This window comes from Crinia signifera, chromosome 19 (assembly GCF_055691185.1).
Source record: "Crinia signifera chromosome 19, ASM5569118v1, whole genome shotgun sequence".
NCBI classification, from domain to species: Eukaryota; Metazoa; Chordata; class Amphibia; order Anura; family Myobatrachidae; genus Crinia; species Crinia signifera.
In genome coordinates this window covers 116,329,030-116,350,759 of record NC_139226.1, presented here as the reverse complement: position 1 = coordinate 116,350,759, position 21,730 = coordinate 116,329,030, and the positions used below count along the sequence as shown (strand labels likewise).

The window sequence follows — 21,730 nt, the reverse complement described above, 5'->3', positions numbered from 1 at the left end:
GTATTTGTGACCACAGCATGCCGGCCAGGTCAGCATCACCCGCCGGGAACTTATTTGTGAGCTGCCGCCCGCCCCCACTACTGCCGCTGCTATTGGTGATCACAGCCGGCCAGGTCAGTGTGTCTGCCCGCCGTGCTCCCCCGCCCCCCGGTGTCTGCATGCATATGCCTGACAGGTGGGCAGGCATATGCATAGCATACAGGGAGGTCGGATGATCTTATGTGCTGACCGTCCGACCTCCCTGATCCAGTCCGATGCGCACGGGACCGCGCATCGGATCGGATCATACATCACACACCTGCGATTTTGGGGCGATTTCATCTGGTTATCGGCCCAAAGTGCCGAAATCGGATGAAATCGTCCCAAAATCGTATAGTGTATGGGGGCCTTAACTCTATTCCCTCAATGATGAAATCAATTTTATCTTTCGTCATTTCCGATTTTTCTAAATGCCACCTTACTGCCTCAACAGTACTGACCTTTATGGTCAGTAAATCGCATACAGAGAGGTGACAGTGGCAGTCACCAGAATTACATTTTCTACATCTTAAATTTTTTTCCAATTTTTTAATTATTTCTAATGTGTCTTTTAAATAAGATCTGCCTTCTTGAACAAATGGCTGTAAGTAATAATCAATAATTTCAGACAAATTTGTGGTAAGGCTCCCTGACCCTGCAATAATTGGGTGCCCCGGTGGGGCCAGGGGATTTTTGTGCACCTTGGGTACAACTCCTATTTAAATCCAGCCTATAACTTAACAGTCAGGAGCTGATTGGCCAGTGATAAAGTACCAGGCACCTTATCACTTCTCCTCCCTTCATACATCTACCTCAGTGTTCTCTATACCGTTAATGGAACTGGTTGGTGGAAGGGATTCATTGGATTTTGAGAATAAGACATCAGCTGGACATCTCCACATTAAAAAAAGACTATCTTATTAAGGCGCATATACACGGTGCGATTTGAGCTTCTGATTTCGACCATATAGTTTTCAAAAGAAAAGTTATCACAAATCGCACAGTGTGTATACAGCGTGCGATGCTGACACTCGCCCCTGTGGGATCGGTATTGCACGTAAAAATAAACTGTGCATAGCAAAGCTATGGAGAGGCCTTGTGTTACGTCGGTTATAATGGATACATCCTAAATCCTTACTGTTGATTTTCTGCAGCAGGTGCTCCATCAGCCACGTCAGGGGCAAAGCAAACAGGGCCATGACAAAGACTATATTGAAGTTGAGGAACCCATTAATGAAATAGAAAGGCCAAGGTTCTGTGCCTGCAAATAAAGGAAATCAAACCATTAACATTCCATGCATTCCATCTATATGCAAACTGACATCCACTAAAACAGGCATTTTAAAGAAAGGTTCTTATTCAGTAAATTGTGTAATCATCTATCTCTTATATATTTAGCCAGATCTGTCACTCATCCCCTGTGTGTATAACGCTGGGCGGGGTTACAAGAGTGATTGACAGCGTTATACACAGTTTCTGCCTAAGGATACCCACCCAGCATTATACACAAACACGCCCCCTCTAAGGATAGACCAGCGTCATACCCCACAGCCTGGTCTACAGCACCATCCACCATTATACACCACAGCAGCCAACAAGTGAGCGGCGGGACTGGACGCACCCCCCCCCCCACATTGAGCGGGTTTTCCCGCACCCGCCCCCGCGAGCGGGTCTGCCAGCACGAGACACACCCCCCCCGCACCCTCCCCCCCCCCCCCCCCCCCGGCGAGGTCAGTATCACAGTTTGTAAACTTTTTTTGTAGCCAGCCAAGAGTCTTTCAATTCTTGTTTGAGGTATCTTCAAAAAATGATCTCTGTAAAAGCGCTGCGGAATCTGTGTGCGCTATATAAGAAACTGTTAATAAATAATAATCTTCGGCCATTCTTCCTTACAAAAGTCTTTCAGTTCTTTGAGATTCCTGGGCTGTCTGTGACGCACTGCTCTTTTAAGGTCTATCCATAGATTTGAAGAGATTGTGAAGGCCATGGCAAAACCTTCATTTTACGCCTCTTGATGTAATCCAAACCATGGATTTTGAGGTGTGTTTAGGATCATTATCCATTTGTAGAAGCTAGCCTCTCTTTAACTTCAGCTTTTTCACAGATGGCATCAAGTTGGCGTCCAAAATTTTCTGGAATCTTTTTTTTCCTTCTACTCGTGAAATATTCCCTGTGCCACTGGCTGCAATACAACGCCAAAGCATGATTGATCCACCCCCATGCTTAACAGTTGGACAGAGGTTCTTTTCATTAAATTCTGTGCCCTTCCTTCTCCAAACGTACCTTTGCAAATTCCAGCCAAAAAGTTCAATTTTAGCCTCATCGGTCCACAGAAGCTCGTCTATATGTTCATTTGCAAACTTCAAACGCTGATTTTTGTGGTGAGGACGTAGAAGAGGTTTTCTTCTGATGACTCTTCCATGAAGACCATATTTGTACAAGTATCGCTTTATAGTGGAATAGTGTACCACAACTCCAGTGTCTGCCAGATCTTCCTGGAGGGATCGTGCAGTCAAACATGGATTTTGACTTGCTTTTCTCACAATCCTGCGAGCTGTTCTGTCTGATATTTTTCTTGGTCTTCCAGATCTTGCTTTAACTTCCACTGTTCCTGATGACTGCCATTTCTTAATTACATTCCGAACATAGGATATGGGCATCTGATAACGCTTTGCTATCTTCTTATAGCCTTCTCCTGCTTTGTGAGCGTCAACTATTCTCAGTTTCAGTGTTCTACAAAACTGCTTAGAGGAACCCATGGTGCTGATTGTTGGGGCAAGGGTCAGATGAGTCTGGGCTTTTAAAACCTTTGAGATTGACATCATCTGGTCTTTCCAGATGATGATTGAGAACAATCCATGTCACTGCCAGGTCTCTGCTGTCCAAAAGGGGCGGTGCATGCTATAAACTCTGCAGGGTGCCCAAACTTTTACAGACACCATTTTTTGCTTTCTGTTATTTTGAAAGTGTAAGAATTTCTAATCTGTAATTTGATGCCTTTTGGAGATTTTTCCATCTTTCCTTGGCTTCTTTTTGCACATTAAAATATTTTTTTTTTGCGGGGCGTGGCCTAGCGGGGAACGGAGCCAGACGCACCTTTACAGTGCTCCTGCTGACCCCTCTAATTGCAGGTGTTTCTCACCCAGCCAGCGCTATACATCCGTCCCCTCACCCTCCAGGGACCCCCCGGACCACACTGCTGTGTACTGCGGAGCCGGGGAAGGTCAGAAACCCATCCCGCAGGTTGGGGCCTACCCAGCACCTGAAGCCGCGGCCTCAATTTACAGGCCTGCCCGGGATTCAGGCTCCAGACCCGCATCGCGGCCGTTCGCGGACTGCCGCGGCCGCCAGACCCGCGAATTTCGCAGCTGGAAGGTGAGCTGCACTCCCCTTCCACCACCCAAGCCTGTCCCACCCCACACCTACCAGTGCAAGCCCCAGGGAGATCAGTGGGGAGCTGCAGGGGACATCATCCTCCCGGCGGCGGCCATCTTGGATTCAGCCTGCAGTGCTCAGACTGCATTGCAGGCACAGCTATAAAGTGTGTGAAGTGCCACAACCTTCCCCAGCTGCACCAAACCACTGACACTGTGCTGTCCATCACCTCTGATCTCTGCCAGATAGGAGACCAGCCTGTTATTGGCATCCTACCTAGCCCCTTAACAACTGCAGTCCCCCCTTCAGCAGTGATTGCCCTGCCAGTACCCCCCACTGCATCCACAGTTTCCCGACAGGGGACTCCCTGGCAGACTTCTCTGTACATTCCTTGATGCTCTACTATTGGAATTGCTGCTGATCTCTCAAGTTTACTATACTGCTGCATCTGCTGACCTGCATCAACTTATACAGTGTGCCAAACTCCCAAAACTCAGTGACTTAACTTACTATCCCATCAGCTTCTAGCGGTCCTGGGTGACACCCTCGCTCCCGCCGGGGTACCGGCACCACAGCCCTTCATGATGTAACCCTGTACTCCGATCCGCCACCACCCATGCTGCCCGCGCCTTCACTGCCACTCCATGATAGCGAAGTTTAACGCCTGACCAACCAACACGGATAAAGCTGTGCAACTCCTTCTCTGTGTCCTGCTGACCTGACTCGGTTCCCCATTATGCCTACCAAGAAGCCCAAGGAGACGCAACCCCCCCGTGTCTCATTTTCCACCAGGAAAAATGCTGCAGGCAACACACCTTCTCCCAGCCAACCGGCACCTGTCGCTGCGGGGGATGCCCTGCTACGTAGCCCCAATCTGCTTCTCTCCACAATGGGCGCTGACTGCGACCCCGATGCACCGCTCACAATTGGAGCTCTGTGTCGGGTGATGTCCACCTTCAAATCTGAACTGACTAAAGATCTGGCCTCTGCAATTCGGGAGGTCAAGACGGAATTGGTCGCTATTGGGGATCGTACAGATCATCTTGAGAGGAAGATGGAGGAACTAGTTACCTCACACAACGACCTTGTATCCTCGTATGACCGACAACAAACCGAGATTGAGACATTTCAAAACAAGATGGCAGATATGGAAGACAGGTCCAGGAGAAATAACATCAAAATCAGAGGGATCCCTGACTCGGTGTCTAATTCAGAATTGGAAAACTACGTTGACATTCTGTTCCGTAAACTACTGCCAACCGCTGACGGGAACGAACTCCTAATTGACCGTGTCCACCGGCTGCCAAGACCTCGCTCAGTCTCTTCAGCACTCCCCAGAGACACTCTCCTGCGGGTTCACTTTTTTACCACCAAGGAACGTATCATGAGGGCAGTAAGGATGGCTGGCGACTCTGACATCCTGGGTGGCCTACAACTCTTCCCAGACTTCTCCGCACTGACCCTAGCCAGGAGAAGATCGTTGGCTCCAATCACGACAGCCCTTAGAGCACATGATATTCCATACCGCTGGGGGTTTCCGGTGAAGCTCATGATCACTCATGAAGAATCCTCGTACACTGTCTCCTCCCTGGATGCGGGGGTCAAACTCCTCTCGGAGTGGGACATTACTGTGATTCGCCCCTCCACTTCCAAACCAAGTTCAGCACCCCACACGGAGTGGTCGACCACTTGAAAGATCGAGCAGCACATTCTCATACAATTTCTTGGTTGCAACAGTTCATAGCTGGACAGTTACCTACCTTCGGCTACAGGGGGAGAGGTCCCCCGGATAAGTATAACAACTTATTGCCTGTCCAGACTTTTCATTGCCTGTTTACCTATACATTTTATAAGTTCATATAGTTTATTACTGTCTATCATTGCTTTCCTCATCAGGTTACTATACGTCGGCTTTTCCGCCGGCCGTTCAGATGTGTTATAATATATTGTTAGCAGATGCATAGATAGCCATGTTTCCATTCTCTCTTTCTTCAGTTGCCGCTATTTAATGGTTACTTATTCATGGTTGTGTTATTTGATATAAAGTATTTAGTGGGTTTCTATGGGTGGTGGCGCTAGGCCACACATTATGCCCCCTACTTCTCCCATACTACTGCATTTACCTTTAATTTTTCTCCCTGCAGTAGTCATGCCGGTCCGATATACTGGACCGTTTTGGTTTTGTCTTCCCTTATCCCTATCCCAGTTTCCCCATTACCTCCCATGTTGTCGTGCCTTTCCCCCCCCTTCCAGATTCTGCATCATGCTCCAAGCCATGGGCGTCCCTCCCACCAAGTCAATACCACATTGTGTGTTAGATCTCTTACCCATCTGCAGCCCCCAGTGGTATTCCAATGATTAATGTCCTCTCCTTAAATGTCAAGGGATTAAACTCCCCCAATAAACGTAGGCTAGCTCTCACATTTTTCCACAAGCAGAAGGCAGACGTTGTTGCCCTCCAGGAAACTCACTTTTCCTCACTAAACCCTCCCCTATTTAAAGACAACAGATACCCCCTTGGCTTTTATGCCAATGGTCCATTTAAACGCAACGGAGTTGCTATAGTGTTTAGTAAAAATGTGACCTTCGTGCAGCAATCCCAAATCGCTGATAAGAATGGACGTTATTTAATCTTAACTGGGACTCTGGAAGAGAAACCTGTTACTCTTGTGTCCGTATACGCCCCTAATTCTAACCAGATTCCCTTCTTACGCAAACTGTGCCTCTTAATACGTAAATCAACAAAAGGTTCACTACTAGTAATGGGCGATTTTAACTTAGTGTTAAACCCGCTACTCGATAAATCCTCCAAAACCACATCCTCCCGTCCTTCCCCCTCCTCAGGCCCCTCCCTGGCATTCCGCAACCTCTTAGCCGAGTTTGACTTATATGACATATGGAGAATCCATAACCCCTCTGACCGCGAATATACCTTTTATTCCCCCGTCCATAACACCTACTCCAGAATTGACCTGCTTTTATGTGATAAGTGGACTTTACAACAATCTAAAAACATAACTATCCTCCCCATCACCTGGTCAGATCATGCCCCTTTATCTTGGAAATGGAGACTGCATAGCCACAGTGTGCCCCCCCGGCCGTGGCGTCTCTCGCCCCACCTTCTATCAGAACCAATATCCAAGAAAATTATCTCTGATAACATCACCTCCTATTTTTCCTCCAACTCCCCCCATGATACATCCATCCCGAACCATTGGTGTGCCTTTAAGGCAGTCACCCGAGGTGCGGCTATCCAGGCTGGCGCAACCCTTAAAAAACAAAATGCCCAGAAGCAGTCAGATTTAGAAAAAAAACTCAAAGAGTTAGAAAACAAAAACAAATCTTCCCCCTCCCCCGCACTCCGTAAAGAGCTCTCTGAAACACACAGTAATCTGCAGAAACTGCTGATGGCACGAACGCAATTAGCTCTTAATAAGCTACGCCAGAGATTCTACCTATTAGGTAACAAATCTGGCAAGATGTTGGCCCGTAAATTGCGGATGCAACATGCTAAAAACAGAATCAAGCTCATCCATACCTCCTCCAATGAGAAGCTCATGAACCCGCGGGACATATCTAATCAATTTGCTAACTATTACTCTCAACTCTACAACTTGTCCCAAGACCCAGAAACCCCCCAACCCACAAATATTTCTATCGCCTCTTTCTTGGACGGACTAAACTTGCCCTCTCTCACTACAAATCACCTAGAGGCCTTGAATGCTCCCTGGACCCACCTCGAAGTTACAAACGCAATTAAGTCCCTACCGCGTGGTAAGGCCCCTGGCCCCGATGGTTACATTAATGATTTCTATGTGACTTTTCGTGACACCCTCACCCCTTACCTTACAGATCTCTTTAACTTCATCTCCTCCTCAGGCTCTCCTCCCAAGGAAATGCTAGAGGCGCAGATTATTACCCTCCCTAAACTCGGAAAGGACCCAGCCCACTGCCACAACTACCGCCCAATAGCTTTACTCAATGGGGACATCAAACTATTTGCTAAGCTTATTGCCGTACGGATTAATGCCCACCTACCCTCGCTGATACACTCGGACCAGACTGGGTTTGTACCTGGGAGGCAGTCTTCTGACAACACACGCAGAGTGTTTAACTTAATTGACTCCTTGCAGGATAACCAGGGTCTTCTTCTGCTGTCATTGGACGCAGAGAAGGCCTTTGATCGCTTAAATTGGCTATACATGCGCGAAGTCCTTTCTAAATTCGGTTTTAGAGACCGTATCCTATCGTCTATCCTTGCTCTTTATAGCGCACCTTCGGCCCGAGTGTTCAGCAACGGTTTCCTCTCCGACTCCTTTTCTATCTCAAACGGCACTAGACAAGGTTGCCCCCTCTCCCCTTTAATTTTTGTGTTGTCTATCGAACCTCTTGCGTGTAAAATTCGCCAAGACCCCCTCTTTCCTGGAATACAGATTGGCCCCTCCACGCATAAGCTGAGTCTCTTCGCGGATGATGTTCTCCTCTTTGTCTCTGACCCCTCCTCAACCCTACCTCATCTACATGACACACTCGACTCATTTAGTAAAGCGTCCTACTATAAACTTAACACCACAAAAACTGATGCCCTTCCCATTAATCTCGCTAGCTCGTCACCTATATTACACTCTAGATTTCCCTATAACTGGCAAACTGAGTCCATCCGATATCTGGGCATAAATATCCCTGCTGACACCAAGAAAGTTTTTGAGGTAAACCTTCCGTCCCTTCTAAGCTCCCTAAAAGCCCTCACCAAGTCCTGGCTTGCATTCGACATCTCCTGGTTGGGCCGCATGGCAGCCTTCAAAATGACTCTCCTGCCTAAATTAATGTATTTATTTCGTACTATCCCATATACCTTCCCTAAAAAAGAACTTGCTACATGCACTTCAATTATGCTCAAATACATTTGGTCCTCTGGCCCCCCTAAACTGGCCCGCTCCAGAATGATCCTCCCTAAAGCTAAAGGTGGCCTGACTCTTCCGGACTTGAGTCTCTACCACAATGCTTGTAAACTGGCCCAATTAAAACTCCTCTCTGATGCTGACTCTGACTCGAGGTGGGTGGGGCTTGAAAGGTACTATGTCCCTCTCCCTGCTGAGGACCTTTTTCGGATGCCCAAAGCCCTCAGGCCCAAAATCCATTTGCTCCTCCCCTCTACCCAAGCCTCCCTCCTAGTATGGGATTCACTAGCGGCTAAGCTTCCTCATTCCACGTCCCAATTATCATACATCTCCCTGAAGTCGATATCCAAATTGATACCGGATCTGCACCTCCAGCAATGGATTGCCTCTGGTGTGACTAAATTAGGTGATATTCTAGATGGCCAATGCTTGCTACCATTCCCCCAAATACAGAATAAATACTCTATCCCAGGGTCTGAACTTCTCCACTACTATCAAATATGTCATTGGTGGAAAAGTGCCCCCCGCCAGTCGGACCCACACAACGCCCTATCCCTACAAATCTACTCTCGCCTCAACCAGCCACAATCCAGAGGAGACATCACGTTCTGGTACAAAATGCTCCTAGACTTATCCGATATCCCTAAATCAAACGCGCAGAAAAAATGGGAAACTGACCTAGGCTTAACACTTTCAGATGCCCAGTGGAGTAAAATTTTCCTATCCTCCCACTCCATGTCACGTTGCCTAAATCATGCTGAAATGCATATAAAGTTGATTCACAGGCTATATTTGACTCCTGACAGACTAAACTCTTTTTGGCCCTCTTGCTCCAAATTCTGCTGGAGGCAGTGTGGAGAAATTGGCCATATCTATCACATATTTTGGTCCTGCCCTTCCATCACTAGCTATTGGAGAGATGTATTTGACTTAATTAAACAAGTTCTAGATATTTCATTGCCCCCCTCTCCCTCAGTGGCACTACTAAACATATTTCCTGATTCCATTCCTCCTCACAAACGTTATGTTTTGGGACACATTTGTATTGCAGCCCGCTCAGCCCTGGCTCAATGCTGGAAACAACCTATGCCTCCCCAAATTGTGAAGGTTATTCAAAAAACCCACTTCAACTACACTATGGAAACAGAATACATCCCATACACCTATTCAACTTCCTCCCCCCTAGTACGCTGGTCCTACTGGCATGACTTCGTCACTGACGGACAAGGTTCACAATATTTCCCTAAGCCATCCCTCTGCGATCCCCGCCAATTTAGCCTTAATGAGTGAGTCTCGATAGCTCTAAGCAATGTACATTCCCCCAATGCCACATTTCTACTTACCTGACCTTTTGCCCACGAACCACGGAAAGTGGCGGACGCCCGCAACCTATGGTTATTATGTTCGGCACGTATGCCTCCAGCTGTTATCTGTTTCTGCCCATGTCTTTTTATGCTTTGTATTTTATGTCTAACATATGTACTCTGCCAATTTGATTGTATGTTTGCAGAACTCCCCCCCTCCCCCCACACTTGTACCTCCTATCCCCCCTACCCTTTCTCTTTTTTCTGTACCCCCCCCCCCCCCTATAATTGCATTCAATAAAAATATTGATGTAAAAAAAAAAAAAAAATTTTTGCCTGGGATGCCCAAACTTTCGACCCCCACTGTATGTATGTCTAGACCTAATGACTGTACACTGTATGAGCAACAGGAAAAGCTTCATAAACAAATTTGAAAATGTTACCTCTAGATATCTGCTATACTTAAATGAAATCAAATCAAATGAATCAGCAGTAATATAATTATGGAGAAACTTTGGTAAGAATTTTCCTAAAGACTCAAAATGATGAATAAATGAAGGTACTAAAACGATTTAACGGAAGAACCAGCGTTGAGTCATACCGGCGCAATGGACAGCTCTTTCATTTTTCATTTGATTGAAACCACACAAGTGCTTAGACAATGTACTGCACACTTCTCTTGTAACAAATGATTAAACACTTGATGTGCAATGAAACATGTCAAGGGTACTTATTTCAGTGAGAAAGCACACAGCAAACCTAAGACTACATCTATATTACATGCCATTTAAACGCCTGCAGGTTTTCATTAACTTCAAATACTCCTGTTTTGCACCCAAGGGCTCTATACTATCACTTAAATTCTTCAGAGACAATACGAACTCGATCATTCTTTATTCCGAACAGACTGAAAATTTAAATGAGAGTTTAGTCTAGGGCTACAAGTGCAGCAGACAGAGGCAGGAAGATGGCACTAGCACACACAGGGTGTAACATAAGGAACATTTAAACTCTTCAGCAACTTCATCCATCAAGTTGGAACACAACAAAAAAGAATATATAAATGACAAAAAAATTACAGTAAAACTAAGCTACCTTAAAACAAGGTGACTAGGTAACTGAGCCACAGGAAGTTAGTGGTAGCCAGAAATAAGGCCAATACCCGTAAAAAAATGTCTATAAACGACTGCAGTTTCTATTAACTCAACCATCAATATCAGAATTACGACTTTCAGGAGCCCGACAGTTGGAATCCCAACTTGGATTCCGATGTCGGAGACACAACCGTCAGAATCCCAACTGTCAAGGACTTATACCATACCCATCAAGGATCGGCCAATAACTTTTACTTTGCCCGTTAACGGAGATTAGTCGTTCTTTTGAATTATGAGAAAGAAAAATACTTTCATGATATTCTATGCTCCCCCGATAGAGTTTGTGACTCCAAGCCCATGACATTGGGCCTGATTCAAGGGTGCAAGAAAAGTGATTTTCTTGGCCTAATGGAAAGTGAAGCCACACTGGGAAATGCAAAGAAACACCCACCGGATCTACCGTAACTCATTCACAGTTGTGTACAAATATGCAGCCTATAAGCAAGAACAAGGTACAAGGGCTTATGGCTACGCAGACTGGACCTGGCCACTCACAGCTGACGTCAGATACACGCCCCGAAAATGGCCATGACACTCCTGCATTTTTTCCAACTATTACACCATATATCCGGGCTCAAACTGGCATTATACCGCTGGTGCAACATAAACACCAACGGAGAGTGACGGTGAGCCGGTGTGTGGGCAAAGGTGATTGTCCATTTGCGGGCCCGCAGTGGACTAAATACCAGCCACGCTAAGACGATACTCAGCACTGACCCCTATATACATCCCATAAATGTTTGGGTAACGGGAATTAGTCAGCTACTGAGCAATATCGTCTGTAGCGAATTGTGTGTACCTGATAAAGGGCATTACCACTAATGATAAATCTATCCGAGGTTCTTTATACAATAACCATTTGCCCAACTAACGTATAAACACACCCACTGACTCAGATTACCCTGAATATTTGTGAGAGAGCGATCTACTTGCCACCTTTATTTTAATTATGTGTGATTTCCTACTATCATTGTTGTTTGTCTTTGCTATATTTTTAACATATTTCGCAGTTTATTTTATAATTGTTTATTAAAAGTTACATTTTATTAGCACTAGGTGCACCCACATTAAAGGACACTCTTTTCTTCTCTTTTTCTCGATATTGCCTACTGTCCTGGGGTAGCACACCTCCGTATATGGAATGGTTGCATTAAATATTGTAATATATCTGGGGGTCCTACTGTATGATTTGGTCATGTGCGACTGACGTTTTCCTCCGTTGTTTTTTCCAACTACTCCTCGTTAACTTCCCATTAACACCCACAAAAGTTCACTTCCTGTCAAATACTTTGTAATGAAACCCTCATTGCATGAAGGATCGCACCTTGACGCATGCACAACGCGATTGCAGCACATGCACAGTCTGTAGATCAGGGATGGGGAACCTTCGGCCTGCCAGCTGTTGTTGAACTACACATCCCAGCATGCCCTGCTACATGTTTGCTATTTGGGCATGCTAAAACTGTTGCAGGGCATGCTGGGATGCGTAGTTCAGCAACAGCTGGAGGTTCCCCATCCGTGCTGTAGATAATCGCTTAGCTCCATGGAACATCTCTGAATCGGGCCCATCACCGAATAGAAATGGCAAATTTTCGATGTACAGAGAAAAGGCTTCTGAGGTACAGTATACCTTCAGGAAAACAATTCACCATTCACTTTTTATTATTTAGATATATAGTGCTTGTGTGAGTCTGGGATTTGTACGTGTTACAAAAGTTAGTCAATAAAGAATAAAACAAGGGTTTAAAGAAAAATACGGCTATTTCTGCATATAGGAAATCCATCCGTCGTCTTTTTGCTTGTTTGCCATATGAATATATTAAAAATATAAACTTTATTTTCCCAACTATTTATAGTATTTTACCCTTGAGGTGCCCATACACTAGAGAAGGGGTAAGATTGCAATACGAAGCTCGTTCCCATGGAATCACTCTAGTGCACAGGTTCTCAAACTCGGCCCCCAGGGACCCACGCAGTTCACATTTTCCAGGTCACCCGGCAGGTGCACAGGTGCATTCATCACTCATCAACACATTTAAAAGAGCTACGGGTGGAGCTAATTATTTCACTTGCGATTCTGTGAGACCTGGGAAACGTGCACTGTGTGGGGCCCTGGGGACCGAGTTTGATAACCTGTGCTCTAGAGTGATACTGAGGGAACGAGCTTCGTATTGCAATCTTTCTTTATCGAAGCTTTAACATGTAATTATACAAACAAAAGCACAATGTGTAATAGTACCATCGGCATTGAAAACAAAATGTTACACAAGTCATCATTTCAAAAGTTGTCGTCACAAATTTTACAAAGTGAGAAGAATGAATAAAAATAATCAGGACATTAGATAAATCGGAGGGTTCCACTCTGGCCACACGTGTTTCATACCATAGAGTTCGGTACTTGTGTATTTTGGCGGCGCCCGATTTGTGCATCGTACGATGATCGCATCGCATGCCATGTACCCGATGGCATGCGATGCGAGACGATTTTGACCCCCTATACGATGAAAAATCGTATAAGCACCCTTTTGAGCACCCTAATGGGTGCTTACAGTGTTAAATGCACCCCCACGCCACCCCCCCCCCCACTATAAACGTGAACCCGAAGCGTGGCGAGCGCAGCGAGCCCGCGAGGGGCGGCGGTACGCGTCCTACGACCTTTTCATACCCCCACTATCCACGTCGGCGTGGAGTTGAGAATAGAATAGTGTGGCGAGCGCAGCGAGCCACCGAGCCCAAAGCGTGGCGAGCGCAGCGAGCCCCGTGAGGGGACGCGGATACCTGTGAAGCCCGCGAAGGGACGCGTTTACCTGTGAAGGTATCCGCGTCCGCTCGCCACGCTTCGGGCTCGGTGGCTCGCTGCGCTCGCCTCACTATTCTATTCTCAACTCCACGCCGACGTGGATAGTGGGGGTATGAAAAGGTCGTAGGACGCGTACCGCCGCCCCTCGCGGGCTCGCTGCGCTCGCCATGCTTCGGGTTCACGTTTATAGTGGGGGGGGGGTAGCGTGGGGGTGCATTTAACATTGTAAGCACCCATTAGGGTGCTTATACAATGTTTAATCGCATTGCATCGTATGGCATTGTATGCCATGTACAATGGCATATAATTTGAAAATTGTATGCCATCGTACACTAACCACCGAAATCGCGTCGCATACCATCGCATGCGTTATGGTATACGATGCGATGGGCGCCGCCAAAATACACAAGTACCGAGTTCTTTGAAAACATTTTCCAATGAAGGGTGAAATGTAATAGGATGAGAGATTCAGAAAGTGAGAAATTTGTTAAGAAATCTCCAAATTTTTTTTTAAAGCGGCAATCATTTATACGGCAAAATCAAACTGGTTTTGCAGTGTAAATGATTGCCGTTTTAAAAAACTGTTGATTTCTTATCACTTTCTTTATCTCTCATCCAATTAAATCTCACCCTCGAGTCTTTAGGAGGATTTGTCAGTGTGTCTATAACACATGCGACTTTGACTCTTGGCGATGCGATAGATCTACAGTGCAGCATGGGCATCGCAGCTTCGCTGGGATCGCACACGATACCTTGTACGTAAAAAGACTGCATACTGTGTATCGCGTGCAGTCCTGCCACCCAGAAGCTTCCCGGGCGGTTCATGGAAGATCGCGGGCGAATTCTCCCTTCGGACCTTTAAATTATACTGAAACGCTTAGGACATGTCATATTTTAAACCATCTGACAGAGATAGACCAATATGACTCATGTGCCCATATCTCAATATCGTCACGAGCCCATAGCACCCTACCCAAGCACTGATTTCTAGCACACGTCTAGGCAACATTCCAGTGAATAAATAGGACAGATCGAGTCACCCATTTGTAGGGATGAAGCAATATTTATAGTATCCATGATGTGATCCAGTCATCCAGAAGGGGATGTAACATGGCATATGCAATTAGTAAGCGTTACATTCTGCGGCGTGGGCTTATTAGTGGGAGTGGTGTCCAACACTTGACAGGTTTCTGTGACGGTACTCTCCTAGTCCAATGATAGGAGCAAGAATATGGTTCACCACACAAAACGGATACTTCCACTCTGTCTGATGGGCATCATTTCAAGGACAATTCTCTTATTTCAGCAACAGCAATGCATGAACCAACTTCTGACTGAGCACTATCAAATCAATGTATATGCTGCTATAAAAATAGGGTTTATATCTATATCTCTATCTAACTACTCCTCACATCTATGAGAAGTACCGCCACTGGAAACTAGGGGCCACTCAACGGAACAAATTACTTCTTTGTGTGCTGAAAGAGGCCATAACAGAAAGTAAAAGCAATTATTGCAGGGACCAACTTACTTATTTGTGTGCTAAAAACTATCACAGCTCAAAGTGAAAGTAAAAACAGTCACAGTACAAAGTGAATATAGTATAGTATAATATAGGTATATTTGTACTATTGCTATTCTCTTACACATAGGTTTCTGTGCTTGGGTTCACAGGAATGTTTTTGCAGTTAAAAGCCTGTCAAAAAGATGGCTTCTGCAATTTAATGTATGTTCACTTTGAGCTGTGACAGTTTTTAGCTCACAAACTTCCACCCCATTCCCAGTCCCTATCTGCTCCTACCTCTAATATCAGTGTTCATAGTCCCCTTTCTCCATATCCGGCAAGTTTGAAACAAATCAGTGTCCCTGCAAAAATTGCTTTCATTTACTGTTTTGACATCTTTTAGCACACAAAGGAGGAATTGGGCCTGTCGAGTGGCCTCTAGTGGTCACTAGCAGTACTTCACCAAATAGGGGTGAGGAGTCGTTAGCCTTTTATATATAGATAGATGAGACCTATACTGCCAGATTGTCACACATCTATTGTACTACTCCGAAACATGTGCAGTGTATGCAATGCTTAACTAAACTGGAACTATTATGTACATGGTCTGGATCAACCGCCGTTTTTTTTTTTCCGTCCATGTGCCTCAATTGTAAAACAGATGGATAACAACAACAAAAACTACATATATATATAATTGCGGGTCAGCAGGAACACCGGCGCTGATTCAACGTTGCACTCAATGCTCATTCATGCCAATGGCCAATGTTTCAAACTGCACATGTGTCCAAGACACTATAAGATTGCACAGTTGCAACTAAGACGAGCAGTATCTGAAGCATCTGGGAAAGGTGGTGGCTCAGTGGATCAGTCGCAAAAAGACAATTATGGGCGATCAAGGGAAGTGGCGCTGAACTGATTGTGTCCTCAGATGCTTATTAAGGCTATAATTATTTATTTACAGTTCCTTATATAGCACAGCAAAATGATGTTGTATTGAAAACAGACTGGGTACTAACAAACTAATATATAGGTCGGAGGACCCTGCTCACAAGGGATAATAGGAGGGATACATAAGGATGGCATGGCAGTCCCACCTGATTGCAAGACAGACAGTCCTGATGGAATGCAATTATATATGAATGCTACTAGAGGTTGTGTGGGGTTCCGGAATATGATAAGCTGCCTAAAGAGGAGAGTCTTAATGTGCGTGGGCATTTCATAGGGTGGGGGCTGCCCGAAGACAGTCCTGCAATTGTGAATGGGATCTAGTAATGTGTGGATGAGAGACGCAGATCTTGGGCAGAGCGGAGAGGTCCGGTGGGGATAGATTTTGATATAAGCGAAGAGATATATGTTGGTGTAGTCAGATTAATGGCCTTGTATGTGAATATAATAATTTTTTAATGCGGTAAAATACAGGGAGGGACTAACAGAGCGGATCAGCAGAACGTCTAGTCAGGAAGATCAGCCTCGCAGCTGCATTCAGAATGGATTGTAATGGTGAGAGTCTTTCCTTAGGAAGACCGGTAAGGAGGCCATTGCAATAATCAATGGGTGATATAATGAGTGCATGGATTAGAGTTTTTGCAGTGTCTTGTGTAAGGTACGGACGGATTTTGGATACGTTTTTTAGATGCATGTAACACGATTTAGAGACAGACTGAATGTGAGGAATAAAGGAGAGTTCAGAGTAGAGGATGACCTCTAGGCAGCGAGCTTGTGGAGTAGGATTAATTGTTGTGTTCTCAACAGTGATAGAGATATCAGGTTGGTAACTACTCTTGGCTGGTGGGAATATAATTAATTCTGTTTTGGAAATGTTGAGTTTGAGGTGGCGAGGTGACATCCAAGATAAAATGGCAGAAAGGCATTCAGATAAACGGAGCAATATTGATGGTGTCAATGCATCAAGGGAAGTATCAAGGAGGTTCCGGTCACATGCAATCATTTACTTCAGAATTCCATACAATATCTGTATGGAGCCAACACGGATTGCTGGCACCTCAGGGTGATGTGATGTCTGTGGCTTATTGCCGGGTCGCTGACGTCATCCGGGGGCAGGGCGGAGCATCAGGCGGGGGGGCAGGGGAGAAGGAAGCACTGAGATGATGTTGCTGCCTCCTCCATAGAAGTGAACAGGACCCGGGTTACCCTTTCACACTGCTCCACAACCTGGGTCCGACCTGGGATTAACACTTCTTTTATCCTAGGTCAGATTGCCGGTTTGCTGGGAACTGAATATTCAAAATGGCGCTTGCACACTGCACGCCAACCCTGGTCTGTCACACCACGCTGCATGTCTACTTCTATTATTAGCTACACCCTGCAGTGGGGAGCGGCATAGCATAGGTCAGCAAAATGCATTTCGCCAAGTGGGCTAGTTCACTTTTGACATAGCAAGAATAAGGGGCACTATTGAGATGTAACATGAATAGGAGGCACTACGGTGTGTCGTAACCTGAATAAGTGGAACTACTCTGTGTCATAATGTGAATAAGAGGCACAACTGTGTGTTGTAATGTGAATAAGGGGCACTATAATGTGGTGTAATATGAATTAGGTGCACTACAAATGGTGTAATGTGAATAAGATTGTGCTACTCTGTGGCGTAACTTAAATTGAAGGTACTTTTATGTGACCACACCCCTTCATTGTGAGACAATTGTCCTGTTATATAATATTGGAGGTAGGGCACACATTTATCGTTTGCAGGGGGTTGGCAAAAAATCGTAGCACTGTCCCTGGCTCTGCCTAACGGGATGCGAGTGGGAGTACGTGGAAGGGTAATGAGTTCCACCACCTCGTGTTCTGATTATCTGCATTATCCATATGGGACTGTGCTATAAAGCAATTCTAAAACAAGTAATTATTGCCTCAATATATTGATTTGGGGTTTAGAAGTGCACCGTGTGTTATTAATAATAAAGTGAACTTGTTAGAAATATATATTTTTCATTGTAAAGGTGGGAAACACTGACCAATATATCGACTGAAAGGCCAATATATCGAAGGACCATTGGTCATTGTGTACGATCGATATATCTGAACTGCATTGTTCAAAGATATATCACGTCTGTGTCCAACACAGACGATGCCCGATATATATCTAAAGATATCTGTGCGTAATAATGTGTGTATGGGTGATCCCCCAACCGCACGTAAAGCCGATGCAGGCGTCACCAGTGATTGACATCGCAATGGGCGGGTGCATGCAAACGTGTCCGTCCAATTGCGATCGGGCAGCAGTATGGATCCCTCTGTAGATATATCTGCATATATATCTAACAGTGTGTACTCGGCTTTAGTTGATCATTCTTATTGTGTAATCCCAGCTGTATACACATTTCTAACTATACAACATTTGGATTTTATTGTATTGTATGTTATAATATATAAACCGTACATCCGGGCCGCAGATCTCCGCACAATGTGCTTTGGGGAATGGAACACAATACATACACCAGTTTTGTGATTCATATCAACATATACAGGGTACAGTACAGGAGGATAGCACACTGATCCATGTGAGCCCTTGTGGAGAGCGACGGTACAGTCAAAGGAATGAACTCTTCCAGCTTAATACAGACATGTATACGCATATCAGCTACAGCTAATTCTAAAGTGGTAAAGCATAAGTAAATAGACATTGGGTAACGGTGCCAGGTCTAATATAAAATGCCTGAATTATAGTTCTAAGCATTCCAAGAATAAACAAAGTATAGTATGGATTTTTGCTTTTATAGAAGAACTAATGGACGGTCTGCTCTTATCAGGGACACAGTAGGTGGACATGTGGTTGAGTGAGTGGCAGAATGCGTCAGTGCATACAGGTTGTTTTACACTTAACATTCCAATAGTAAACACTTGAGTGTGTTCAGCGGATAAACCTGTCATTTGTAATGGGTGAATCATTGTTGCTATGTTACTTATGGAGATCCCATAATGGGACAAGCAGAAGTATAGTAACTGCTGTGTGCTTGAAAGGTATAAATATTATTGGCATTACAATGTTATACAGTAAATGATTTTCAGATGATTTGATAAGTAAGCTTTAAGATCCATATCACAACAGACAAATATTCTATGTTAGCGGTGAGGAGAAAAAACTCCACGCCGACGTGGATAGTGGGGGTATGAAAAGGTCGGAGGACGCGTACTGCCGCCCCTTGCGGGCTCGCTGTGCTCGCCACGCTTCGGGTTGACGTTGACACTGGGAGTGGCGTTGACAATGGGGGGGCATTTAACATTGTAAGGACCCATCAGGGTGCTTGTACAATTAAAAATCGGATGCCATCGCATCGCATGCCATTGGATGGCATACGATGCGATATTTTATTGTACAATATCGCGTTGCATCACATACCATATTTAGTGGTATGGTATACAATGCGATGGGCGCCGTGATAATACACAAGTACCGAAAAAATATATATACAGATGTAGCCTGCTACATCTTTGCAGGTGCTGGCGATTCTAATGTCAGCCCCCGCCAGCGGCCGGCAACCGCCAGGGGCGCTCGCGGGCCCTGTGGCAATGGAGCCTGCCGCTGGTCCCCGCCACAGTGGAGACAGGCAGGGAGACGCTGCCCAGCCGCCGTGATACTGGAACGCGCGTGCGTGTGAGACGCACGTGCGTCCCAGTCCCTATCGCCGGTGCTCGCCAGTGAAAGGGATCTGGCGGGTGCCAGGCAAGGAAGAGCCCTGCTACATCTGTATATTACTCCAAACAAGAGACTCTGTTTGTGCTCCACACTCAGAGCCCAGAATGCTGTAACAGATTCAGCGACAAATCGGTAGTGAATTTTATTATGTGAAGGCCGATGAAACTAGATAAATAAATCATAAGGGCAGTCGTGACTTCCCCGGCGTCTTCACCCGGAGGGGTGGCGGCCTGTAATCTCTTTTGTGGAGACCTCTGGGATTCCCCAGCATTTTTTTCCTTCAGGAGTAATTGCTCGCTCCATCTACGCTGTTGGACTGCCATCCTATCCGCATGCTGGCTAATATTAGCCAATGCAAGGGGGCGGGACAATGGCGCAGTGAGCCATGATTGGCAAGCAGCGGCCATCTGTGCAAACCAATTGGCGTCCTTTTTAAATATCCAAGATGGCCTACCCCAGCGTCTTCACCTGGAGCGTCATTGCCTTGCCCCCTCGCATTGGCTAATATTAGCCAGTTCGATGTCGGCAGTCTGACAGCGGAGAAAGTGCGAGCAAGTGCTCCTGAAGACGACATGGGGGGAGGCCCTTAGGCGCGGTGGCCATGCAATAGAGCTTAAAGGCCACCCTCCAGGTGAAGACAATGCGGAAACCAAAGAGGTTCTGGGTAAAGATGTCAGGAAAGCCCTGGGGAGGAGTTGGCCCTCATGGGTGAAGAGGCAGCTAAATTTCAATATTTCCTGTACTATAAGTACCAGTGGGCCTTTAATACCCCACAGGCTGATACCTGTGGTTCTCCTAGTACCCACATTTGGGGCAGGCTTCCTTGGACCTGTAGTCCCACTGTATTATTATCTATTAACTCTACTCCCACCACCCAGGGGTGCGGGGATAGCCCTGGGGAAGATACATGCTTTGGCCATAGGACCCATCAAGTGTGTCCCCGGCTGGCTGCGGCATTATCTCCCTTGCTAGTAGAGCCTGGTGCGGGTTCTTAAAATATGTGGGACCCCCACTCATTTTCTCCCCCCTATTTTAAGAACCAGGGCCGGCTCCAAGAGCCCAAGGCTCGTACCTAAAATACAGGGGACAGCCATCACTAGTTTTACCCCCCCATAGTTATAGAACCAGTGATGGCTCCAAGAGTCCGGTACTGGTCATGGTTTGGGAGTAGAACGTATGGGGTAGAAAGTTATCAACCCCACATCCACCATTCAGGGGTGCACGGGATAGCCCTGGGCTTCGGCCAAGGCCTGGAGTACCCCAAGAATCCCTGGCCTGGGCTGACTTGCAGTGGTTGATCAATGCTTTGCCCATGGGACCCATCAAGTGTGTGGCAATATCTCCTTTTCTAGTGGAGTCAGGTGCTGGTTCTCAAAATACAGGAACCCCCCACTCATTTTCTTCCCCATATTTTTAGAACCGGGGCCGGCCCCAAAAGCCCGATACCGGCTCTCAACAAATAGATTCACTTTTAAAAAACGATGGTGTTCCAGTTTCACAGGTCCCATTAAGGCTTCTTAGACATGATCAGTGCTCGAAGTGGAAATGTAAAAGTGGGGGTATGGGAAAAATAAAGGATGCAGTTACCTGCACGCCGAAGGCGCGCGCACTCTGAAAAAGGGGGCATGGTCACTGGAAAAGGGGCGTGTCTATGTGTAGTGTACCACAGACCACAGGGATATAAAAAGATAAGAGAGGAAGAGAGGGTGAAAAAGAAAATAAGATAGGGGTGTTGGGAGACAACACAGGAGAGAGAAAAAAAAAAGAGGGGGGGGGGGGAGGGTGTCCAGGAAAAAAAAAGAGAAAGACGGGGGGGCAGGGAGTGCGGGAGAGAGAAAGAGAGGGAGGGTGAGGAGACAGAGTGGTTAGAGAGGCGGGCGGGGAGAGAGAGTGGATGCTGGAGCAGACAAGGAATTAGAGAGAATGGGGGGCTGTGGAGAGAGGGGGGAAAGAGAAGGGTGCTGGTGAGACAGGGATGGGGATTGGGGGCGCGAGAGAGAGAGGTGCTGTA

At 46.0% G+C, this 21,730-nt stretch overlaps 2 protein-coding genes across 3 annotated transcripts in view; one reads left to right on the top strand and one right to left on the bottom strand.

Annotated features, from left to right (window-relative positions):
- The window catches only part of ALG9 (ALG9 alpha-1,2-mannosyltransferase), a 143,014-nt gene that overhangs the window by 71,364 nt on the left and 49,920 nt on the right, over positions 1-21,730 (bottom strand). For both annotated transcript variants that reach the window (XM_083163218.1, XM_083163217.1), the window contains exon 9: positions 1,157-1,279. In XM_083163218.1, coding sequence (XP_083019344.1) covers positions 1,157-1,279 — 123 coding nt within the window. The remainder of the gene's footprint in view (positions 1-1,156; positions 1,280-21,730) is intronic.
- The window catches only part of CFAP68 (cilia and flagella associated protein 68), an 89,056-nt gene continuing 83,883 nt past the window's right edge, over positions 16,558-21,730 (top strand). Inside the window, exon 1 of the mRNA XM_083163221.1 lies at positions 16,558-16,585. The gene's annotated coding sequence lies outside the window, so the exon portion shown is untranslated. The remainder of the gene's footprint in view (positions 16,586-21,730) is intronic.